We start from the raw sequence: 11,029 nt of genomic DNA, 5'->3' as shown, positions 1-11,029 counted from the left end.
GGCTGGCTGTGTCAGTGGTGTCCAAACACGCATACAAGTCGAACAGCCAAAAGCCATGTTTGTTCATTGCACGACTCTCTGAATTTGGCAATATAGTATTCTGTGCGGTCCATTTCAATTACAAGGGATGCCATTGATTATAAAGGGACAGTTCACCGAAAAATGAAAATGATGTCATTAATTACTCGTCCTCATGTTATTTTCGGTCATCTTCAGAACACAAATGAAGATTTTTTTGATGAAATATTTTTTTTTATTGTTTTACTTGCATTTTTTCTGGCACATTTAGTTTAAATTAATATTAATAGCTCAATTTTTACTCTTAGAGTAGTAGTGCCACCCCTGCAGTAGAGGTGTACTTTTTAGTTTTTTCAAAGAAAACACCATTGGATTTATATATATATATATATACACACTGTAAAAAATGATTTTTTGGTGAAGTAAATACTACTGAAAAAAAAAACAATGTAATTTACATGAAAAAGTTAGTTCAGGCAAGAATTAAAAAAACGAAGTAAATTCCATATCAGTACTTAATTCAAGCGAGTAGAAATGAAAGCGTAAATATCAACTCAATAAAATTAAGTAAAAATTACTCAACTTTTCTGATACTGGGGTTCCCATCATGCACTGGACCTTGAATAATTAATGAGGTTAATTTTTCACTGGTTTCCAGCTGTATTTCACTGTTTTATCATTGCTTTTGTTGTCAGGATTAGTAACTTGCCATTTTGTGACATTCTATAAATGACTGGTATAATTCAATATTATTGTTTGAGTGAAATGTAATGCAAAGGAATTTTCAACTAAATCAATATTAATCAACCTTTTACTAGCCAAGTTAAACTTAACTTAATTCCATATTCCAAGTAAATTTAACTTAAAGATTTCTAATTAAAGCTACTGATAAATATGTTTAGGTTTTTACTTGGCAAATCTTTGTAAATTTACTAGCATTTTCTGAGTGGAAAAAGTTGCCTAGCTTTTTTCAAGTAAATCCTACTCCAAATCCTACTGTTCTAATACGGTACATTTTCAGTAACAATATGCTCACTATGAAAAAAAAAAAGCTCACTATGTGTGTGCGTGCATGTGTGTGTGCGCGCATGTGTGTTTTCAGTGGCTGTTGAACCGGTCTGAACAGTATCGCCTGCGAGTGGATAAGACTTGCTGAATGAACAGATCAGACAGGCAGGAAAAAGAGCAAAAGGGAGCAAATACTGAAAGAGAAAGGGAAAGAGAAAACAACTCAGAAGAAAATATGGACACGCAAAGACTGGCATAAGGAGGAATGCAGCAAACAGAAAGGATAGCAGAGAAAGATAGGGTGAAAGTCTAGAGTAATGACATAGCTATAAAGACAGTCACATGTAACTTGTATTTAAATATATGGAGGAGTCAGTCTAATGAGGCCTGCATGGAGATGTCTGTCTCAGAACGCACACATACTGTATCTAATCTTCTGTCTCTGCCATCACAGTGAGTATATGTGTGTCTACTTATGTGTTTGTATTAGTTATAGATATGCATTGGGGACAAAAGTATATGTTTTTTAGGGTTTAATTAGTGTGTAGTCATTATAACTCATATCATATAGAAAATAATAGATTATGTCCTCATTTACCCAACTAGATAAACATTTATGGACAGATGTGTATATGTTATGATTCCTGAAGAGGTGAATGCATGTTAAGAATTATAATAGTATGCTTACATTGCTTTTGTTTGAACCGTTCAGGTATTTTTGCAATGCATTTGTTTTGCAAACAAGACTTTCTAACATTAAACACAGAATTTCTCTACGATCCTGCACATTTGCTTTAATAACATGTAACAATCCTGTCTAAAAAAACTGGCGATGTAATATTTGGCATTTTCATGTAATATCACACTGTATAACACAAGTCTAGATGTTGCTTTTCAGCTGAACATGGCTAAAAACAACAACACTTGCCACGTATGTAACCTGCAGTCGAGCTGAATACCGAAGGATTGTGAAGAGTGAGTGAGTCAGGCTAGACAATCCAGTTTACAACCTCATTCTTCACTCTCCTGTCACTTCAGATTCTTTACTTCATGGCTAATTTACTTGAAAGACACTGTTTCAGAGCATAGTTTCAGTTAGAAATGTGTAGGAGCAGGATTGGACCGTGCAGAAGCAGTAAAATAACATGGCACTTGCTAAGCTAGGATTGGACAGTAATGTTTTAAAGCGGGTCATCTTACCAGTGATAAGAGAAAGATTACAGCTGCCACTTCTATCATCTACTTTTATCTTATCGTTGGTAGTGAACTCCACCAACTTGTTTTGTAATGATTAACTCTCTGAGAAAGGACATCGGCTGGAGGTTTTCATCCTCTGATGTTCTTAGCCCAAGAATCCCACCGAGAGGCTAAATCCATCCTCAGCCACTGTGTTATAGACATGCTGTTGTCTGGGGATCTTTTGGCAAGTGTTATATTAAGTCAAGGCACCTTTATTTCTACACTGCTTTATGCAAAACAGAATTATACAATACAGCTTCACAGTAACAAAAAAGGAAATACCAGAATGAATGATGCAAACTTCATTGAATATGAGATTCTGCTGTAAAGCAGCTCTGCAGAAGACAATAGTGTCGTTATTCAGCTCGAGTCGGTTCATGCTTTGTTCTCATCCGATTGCGTGTCAGTGTAGTCAAATCAATAATATATCTGAATATTAATGTCCCCAACTAAGTAAGCCAAAGGTGACGGTGGCAAGGAAGCCAAACTCCATCTGTGACAGAAATGGAGAAAAAAAAAAAAAAACTTGGGAAAAACGAGGATCAGTCTAGGGGGCCGGATCTCTTTTGGACGAAATGAATGAACGTGAGGTGATTCATAATTCCTGCATCTCAAGACTCTGTGGACTTATGTTATTCAAAATATTTTAACCTCCTGAGACCCAGAAAAAAAAGGTTTTTGAATTTAGTTTTTTTTCCCATATCATCACATTGTTTAGAGCATAAGAAACAAATGGTAAAAAAAAAAAAAAAAAAAAAAAAAAACATTTTTGAAAAATGATATTTTATTAATAATATTAATAAAATATCATTTTTCAAAAAAAAAATTTTTTTTTTATTTTTTTTTTTTTACCATTTGTTTCTTATGCTCTAAACAATGTGACGTAGCATATTATGTTATGCTATGTCCTCTGTAGTGGACACCAGGACTCAGTTGTTTAAACAATGAAACATGAAATTATATGTATAGGCAAAACCAAATGGGATTTTTTTTTTCAATCACCAATAAATTTTGGGGTTTCAGGATTTTTTTTAACCAAAATTTGTATAAAGATGATTCTCAACTATGTTATGAAAGATATAACGGAATGAATTGATACACCATTTTACTTTAATATGTGGGTAAAATGGCCATAAATGAATATTCCCATTCATTGCAATGCATCTATACACTGTATATCTAATGTGCACAATAATGTGTTCTTGGAGCAACATTTAATGAAAAAAGAAGTGTAATAATTGGAGTAATAATTGGTAACATTTTAATAATAATATCTAATATTTCATAGGAATATTGATGTATAATTTATTTCCATATTCACTTGTTGTGTCTCACAAAATGCCTGATAAACATGATGTAAGTCCTGATGTCCTCTACAGTGGGCATGTATGAAATCAATGCCCTTTTCTGTAACAGAAAGTCATTTTTTGATTTGATCCCCATAAAGTTTCCCTGAGATGTTGGTTTATGAAATACAATTTGAAAAGTAATCCGATTTAAATTATAATTACAATATATTATCATATTTCCATACATGTGCTACATTTGATCACTAAATAAATGTCAGACATTTTTAAAGACCAAGGAGAAGTTGTTTTCATGGTGAAACCTCCAAACATTTGGTGTCTCGGAAAAGCCCTGAATGTGCTCTTTACAGGACACACAGGTCATGTGACATGTGACATGTATGATGTCAGAGAAATTCATTAAAAAATAATGTCCACTACAGTAGACAAAAGTCTATTCCTGGGTCCTATGAGGATATTTTAGCATTCAGGGTTAGTAAATAATGACAGAATTTGAATTTTAGGGTGAATTCGTTTAGACATCGATGTTGTTTTATGAACATATTTGCAGTTATTGGGCCTATCCCAAATGGCACACAGCATGTACACTCACCGTCTGATAATCTGTTACATATGCAGGACTGTAGAGCGGGTCACATTTGTCATTTTAGGTTTCATCACGTGCCCTTTTACAGCTTTATACATCCTCGATGCAGACGTTCACCCTGAAGCCCAACAGTCAGATCGGTCATTTAAAAGTCATTTAAGCCAATAATGTGTGGACTTGGAGGAAGATTGAAGTGGAAGACCTAATGTGTGCCAAATAATAAAGATCAAATAAATGACTTTTTTTTTTATGAATGTCTTTCTGGCCAGAAAAAAATTTGAAGCAATTTATGCAGTCTCATCAGACTAACAGAGCAATACAGTCACAGAGCTGGTACTCTACACTGCAAAACAATACTTTTCTTACTTAGTATTTTTGTCTTGTTTCCAGTCCAAATATCTAAAAATTCTTAAATCAAGATGCATTTACTGAAGTAGTAAAAGGCCATAAGTTATTATGTCTTGTTTTCTAGGGAAATAAATCAAAATTAAGAGAGTTGTTGCTTAAAAAAAAAAAAAAAGCAAAATGATCTGGCATTTGGGTAAGAAAAATAATCTTAATTCAGACAGAAACAAGATAATTTTTCTGACCCCATTGGGAGATCATTTTACTTGTTTTAAGCAACAAGTCACTTCCCCAGAAAACAATACATAGGCCTAATAGCCTATCTTATGGCCTTTTACTTCTTTAGTAAATGCATCTTGATGTAAGAATTTTAGAAATTATTAAATACTAAGTAAGAAAGGCATTTTTTGTAGTGTATGAACATTTGCTGCTTTCGCATCTCAGATTACCTGACAGCAACATAGTGTCGGCCCAGATCCGACCCACATCTGGGCCGTGTGGAATCCACGTGTACCGGATGTGGGCCTGATCTGGGCCGAACTATCTGTCTGGCTTTCTCGCAATAACCAGCTTTCTTGTGTGGATGTAAACGGACTGTAAACTGGGATAAAAGAAAGTATTTTAACATCCCCAAGAGAAATCACCCACTCTTCTTCTGTCTCCTCTCTCTGAAGCTCAGGCGATTACCATCCAGGTGTCGGGGAACAGCGTCACGGCACCAGTTCAGGGAAGTGCACTTTTCTCCGTGGACATCGCATGTATCGGGACTCCGACAGTCAGATGGACGTTCAGTTCGGTAAGCGGACAGCAGAGGATCGCAGCTTGGGTCCTCGGCGGCTCTGCGAATGTCACGCAGATGTACGAGGGAAGAGTGCAAACGCATCCCAACGGTTCTCTAACCATATCCAGCTTACGTCTCCAAGACTCCGGCTATTACATCATCACTGTGACAGACATGTCTGGTAACAGCAAAGATATGGGTCTGGTACTGAGTGTAACTGGTGAGTAGCTTTAAAGATATGTGTCCTTCAGGGTGTCATCCCTATGTTCCCACAGCCCTATGTTCCCACGGCCCTATGTTCCCACATTTCTAAGAATTTTTTTTTTACTGAAAATTTTGAAAATGTAGGCCCTATGTTCCCACAACCATATGTTCCCACAGCCCTATGTTCTCTCAAGATTTTTCTAATTTCAAAGATTTTTCATGCAGGGTAGGTTTTAGTGCTTGTGCTGGTACCAGGATAGCCCAATTACATCCCAGACAAGTCTCCCTACTGTGAGGGGTAGGTTTAGGTATGTTAACTAATTAAGCCCTAGTCCCCTATGAAGGGTTAGGGTTAGGGTTAGAGTTAGAGAATTCTAGAAAGGTAATTGTGTGCTGTGTCTAAATTGCTCTAACTCATGGAGGTGAGTTTAATTTTGCTATAAGGGTTCGTCACTCAACCCTATGTTGGAGTAGCGGTGTTGGAAGGGGTGTAAGTGACTACCAAATTGGGAGAAATGGGGATAAAATCTGATGCAAATTGATGATAAAGGAAATGAGGGCCTAATTTTGGAAAGAAAAAAAAAACCTTGGAAATGATGGAACATAGGGCTGTGGGAACATAGGGCTGTGGGAACATAAGGCTGTGGGAACATAGGGCTGTGGGAACATAGACATGATCCCGTCCTTCACTTGCACCAGCTTATGCTGTGCTTTGTAAAGTGGTCTGGCATCAGATGCTGATTATCCAGTTGAATTGAACAGTGTTTAATCATTTTTTTTACCAGTAAATAAATTAAATCATTAGAAAAGCAATGTGAAAACGTAATAATAATAATAATAAACACATTAATGGTTACTTCCAAAAGGTCATTTGAATATGCATTGTTACCCCAAACACTGGCTGGGAATGTATGTTAAATGTCACTGTCACTGATATAGTCTATCATGTTTGAAAATGCACTGGGTCTCTGCAGTCTGGGATATCAGCTTGCACATGTTTTAGAGAGTTTTTTCATATAATTCACATATGTCAGCTGGCACAACGTTTTAATATAACTTTCCCATTTTTGCATTGAACAAATGCTGCATGTTTCAGAGGTGCTGCACGAGGACGTGCCGTTCTTGGTTGTGTTCGTCATTGTGCTGGCGACGCTGGCTGCTTTTCTAATGCTGTGTGTGTGGCTCTTGAATAAACTGTACCGCTTCATAAAAGCCTGGATACAAAGGAGATGCTTACCAGGTAACAAGCTACATTTACTGTAATTCACCTTTAAAATGATGTAGCAGAATCTTTTATTTTAAGAGGCTTATAAATAAGGAAAGTCAGACACAAAAAATGTGCAAATGTCTTATTCAGTGTGTGCATTCCTGATATGTTTGATACTAAAACACAGAAGGGTATGTCTCATGCAAACATTGATTTCTTCCATTGTAATTTAGTCTTTAGCCATTTTATGAAAGGTTTTTACAGCAAAAAAAAAAAACACTGTCAATCACTTCAGAATGAGCACGCTTACTGAGTTCTGCTTTCTCACTATATATTTATCAAAGATCTGATAAACTAAAATTAGCTATATTTCACAAAGATCAGATGAATGCTGAAGTTTGAAAAAGTAGCTTGGCAATGAAACTGAAAATGGCGGCACATGGCAAACATGGGAATCTCAAAATGAATATAAGTTAATTATGAGCATACAAGCATTTTTGAACATTTTGCAAACATTTGCATTTTATGACAAATTTATAAATGGCCTACACCCAATATAGCCTTAAAGTGTGTCATTTGATTCAGTATGCCCTTAAAAACAATAAAAAGAGATCAGTCCGAAAATGTATATTTTACTGTTTTTATAGTTGTATGCAAAATAGGTGGTGCTGTGCATTATGTGAATTTAGTTGGCTCATGTTATTTATGTTTCGGGACATCGTGAGCATAGATGCTTCATGGTGCATTGTGGGACTTTTTAGGGAGCAAACATTTCAGTGCACTGAAAGGATTTTGCGATTGAGACGGCTCCTAAAACGGCCGACTCCCTGATCAGTGCGCTCACTACTGGACCAGGGATAGAGACGCACACATGGTCTATCAATACCTTTTAATATCTTTTAGCCAGCATCTAGCGATAATGTGAGCCAAATTTGGTGCAGATCCAATGAATGGTAAAGGAATTCATCAGTACATTTTTCATTCAAAACTGAACAATGGCACGCATTCGACGCAAAACAAAATAGAAATTTGACTCTATGCAATACTGTTCAAAAGTTATTAGTTCAGTTAGAGAAACTAGTTGGCGGCGCTAGAGGGTTTGATACGAGACCCCAAATTTACAGTGGTATATGCACATAACTGTTTTGCCAGATTGTTTTCCATAGACTCAAGAGCAGAATAATAATAATGCGGCTAATAAATGTTATAGGAGCCTTCCCAGCTTTGGTGCTCGGCCCTTAATAACTCATTTGAGTGTTTGGATTGGGTTGTGAACGCTGTACAGTAGGTATAATGTAAAAGTCTTTTGTTTGTAATCTATTTAAAATTATTATTATTTTTAAATCTCTGTATTGGTATGGAGGACACTCCTTTGCCACATATACCTGTTTATAATATCGTGTATAAAGAGCGTATGAGGCACAAACACAATGATATCTGTTCTATTTACAATTGGCAGCCATAATCATAAGGGCTTCACTTTTACCACATTCCCTCTGCAGAAAATGATTTACTCAGTGAAGGGAATGTTCTGTGTTTGCTGGACGGATAATGAAAGATTAGCGGATCTGACTGGTCTGAAGAGATCACTGAGCAGTGGCTCTCATCACAAGATGAATATACATTTTTCTATGTATGCCCAGCTCTACACAGTTGTATTGGGTAGTGAGGCGAGGGCTTCATATATTACCGTGGACAATAGTGGGACCTTGAAGTGAAAAAGGTTGAGATCCACTGTAAAAGATTGTGTCGCCACACAAATGCTTATAAGACGCCCTAAACTAATAGTACCAATAGCAATGTGTCTCAATGTGCATAAATGTATTATATTTCATTGGATTATATCACACACTCACTGACAGGACGGAAGAGAAAATGATCAGATAATTTGTTTCTATTAGAAGGACTGTTTAGCAGAATATGAATGTTTATCAACCAATTTGTGCGGTTTACATATTTTCTGTAGGATGTAATATTAAATGCAACTGAGCTGAACCTCAGTATTGTATTGTGCACACAGAGCACACGGAGACCGAACTACAGCCACTGTGAAGAAAACACACAGCCAACCGTGTCTGAGCCGCTCATTAAAGTGTTGGAGATGAAGAGGACGAGCTGAGCGAAGAACTTTCCCAACCAGAGTTTCCCTCTGAAGTCCCAGATGATCGTTCAGTCGGCGTGGCAGATCTGGTCCAGAAATAGAAAACTGTGCAAATATATATTGCGAATGTATTCACACCACTTCATTAATTTCTGCCTCATGTTAAACTACTTTAAAAGTTTCACATCAATCTACACCCCATACACCATAATGACGAAGCAAAAGAACAGATTTGAGACAACTTTGTAAATTTATTACAAATAAAACACTGAAATCGCTTTGGATAAATGCGTCTGCTAAATGATTAAATGTGAAATAATCACATTGCATAAGTATTCATACCCTTTTCTGGGACACTTGAAATTTAGCTCAGGAGCTTTCCAATTTCGCTTGTAGATATTACTACACTTCGAGTGGAGTTAACATGTGTAAAATCAATTGAATGGGTATGATTTGGAAAGGCACACACCTCTCAATAAAAGGTCTAACGGCGGCTGAAAATGCATATCAGAGCAAAAACCAAGTAGTGAGGTCAAAATAACTTCAGAGCTCAGAGACAGATCAGGGGAAGGAAAGAAATCTGCCTTGGTTAGAGCGGTGACCGAGAGGCTGATGGCCACTCTGCTGGAGCTCCATGATCACATATGAAGATGGGAGAAACTTACAGAAGGACAAACATCACTGCAACACTTCACTGATCTGGGCTTTATGGCAGAGTGGCAAGGCCCAAGTTTCTCCTCAGTTTTTCCTATGTTTTTACACTGGAATATGAGGGATGTTTTAAAAAAAAAAATATATATATATATATATATATATGTTAGACAATTTAACAGTGGGAATCAATATGTAAATATATAATTCTTTATCCTTGTTGGACACGATGTATAAATATGTAAATATCAATGTATGTTGATGGATGTATCCAATTTGTGTGATGGTGGGGTCACGTGATACAGACTTTAAAAGGGTAACTGTTTGTACACTTCCTGTTAGTCTGAGGAAGGGCCATGTGAGGCCCGAAACGTCACTAATAAAACATTTTTTGAATGGGAGCTTATTCGGTGTGCGGATCTGTTACTGACTACTACATGGATTATACTTGTGATCCAGCACCCGTAATGAAAATAAGATGTGCGTGATTTACTCCTGTGGATACTCCTCAGTGAAGACACATGAAAACTCAAAGAAACTTCTCAGGTCTGATGAAGCTCAGAAACCAGGCACTGCTCGTCATCTGCACAATACCATCCCGACAGTAACGTGTGGAGGATCAGCATCATGCTGTTGTTCTTCAGCGGCACGGACTGGGGAAGGAAAGCTCAACGCAGCAAAATATAGAGTTAGCCTTAATGAAAACCTAGTCCAGAGCATTCAGAGCCTCTTTTCCCACTTGAGGCTTACGGGTTTGAATACTTATGCAATGCACCGTTTTTTAACTTTTTAGTAAATTTGCAAAGTTGTCACAAATCAGTTTTTTTGCTGTCATTATGGTGTTTGGAGTGTAGATTAATGTGAAAAGAAAACCATGTATATATATATATATATATATATGTGTGTGTGTGTGTGCAATATAAACAGGCAGACATGCTGTATTATGCCTGTTGCAGGAATATTTGTCTATGTATTTTGTCTGTATTTTTTGTTTTGTTTTTAATGGACATGGGTTTTTAACGGTTATTTGATATTGCTAGTGCTAATTTCCATCTGTGTGTCATGTACCAATCCTAACAGATTTACTCCGTTATAAGTTTCAGTGTGCAAATGTCAAATAGATTTGAATGTGGCCCAATGTGATGACTACTATTGAGCAACATCTAGCAAATATAAAAAAAAAAATCCTGATTTTTGGCCAAACCAGGCCTGACCTTTTTGATCCTATAGCTTTAAAATAAACATCTTTGCATAATGATGATTTCCTGCACTGGTTATACTCATTAAATGTAAAATGTACTCATTAATTGATCTTTTATTGGTCTAATTTGATCTTTTCTAACTCTAAATTTTCTGTGTATAACAGGAAACTTGTTATAACAACTAAAGAAAAATGCATAGCTTTAAGTACAAATGTTTTATTTCCAACAAGCGTTTTGGCCATCGTTGGCCTTTTCTTAGAAAAATGTCTTGTCAACTCCACGCTTGAAGCTCAAGAGCACTTCAGGAGTCATTTACAGATCGGCGGAAAGCAACATGTCAAAGGAGTGTGAGACCGAGAGAGACGAGGCCACAAGCGATG

The 11,029-nt window shown here is 36.6% G+C and overlaps 1 protein-coding gene across 1 annotated transcript; it reads left to right on the top strand.

The window, feature by feature from the left end:
• Positions 1-1,180: 1,180 nt before the first annotated feature.
• On the top strand, positions 1,181-10,825 carry vstm5 (V-set and transmembrane domain containing 5). The gene is made up of 5 exons (XM_079885021.1): positions 1,181-1,479; positions 5,178-5,504; positions 6,585-6,728; positions 8,716-9,537; positions 9,960-10,825. The coding sequence occupies exons 1-4, from the start codon at positions 1,407-1,409 to the stop codon at positions 8,745-8,747; spliced, it is 576 nt and encodes a 191-aa protein (XP_079741147.1). The 5' UTR covers positions 1,181-1,406; the 3' UTR covers positions 8,748-9,537; positions 9,960-10,825.
• Positions 10,826-11,029: the final 204 nt, after the last annotated feature.

Source organism: Squalius cephalus (assembly GCF_949319135.1).
Source record: "Squalius cephalus genome assembly, chromosome: 11".
NCBI lineage: Eukaryota > Metazoa > Chordata > Actinopteri > Cypriniformes > Leuciscidae > Squalius > Squalius cephalus.
This window is presented reverse-complemented; position numbering and strand designations above follow the sequence as displayed.

Bases quoted from the DNA above. Each gene is read 5' to 3' on its own strand.
- vstm5 (XM_079885021.1), top strand. From the start codon at position 1,407: ATGAGGCCTGCATGGAGATGTCTGTCTCAGAACGCACACATACTGTAT. The intron at 5,505-6,584 runs GTGAGTAGCTTT...TGCATGTTTCAG, and splicing joins TCTGGTACTGAGTGTAACTG to AGGTGCTGCACGAGGACGTG. The intron at 6,729-8,715 runs GTAACAAGCTAC...TTGTGCACACAG, and splicing joins ACAAAGGAGATGCTTACCAG to AGCACACGGAGACCGAACTA.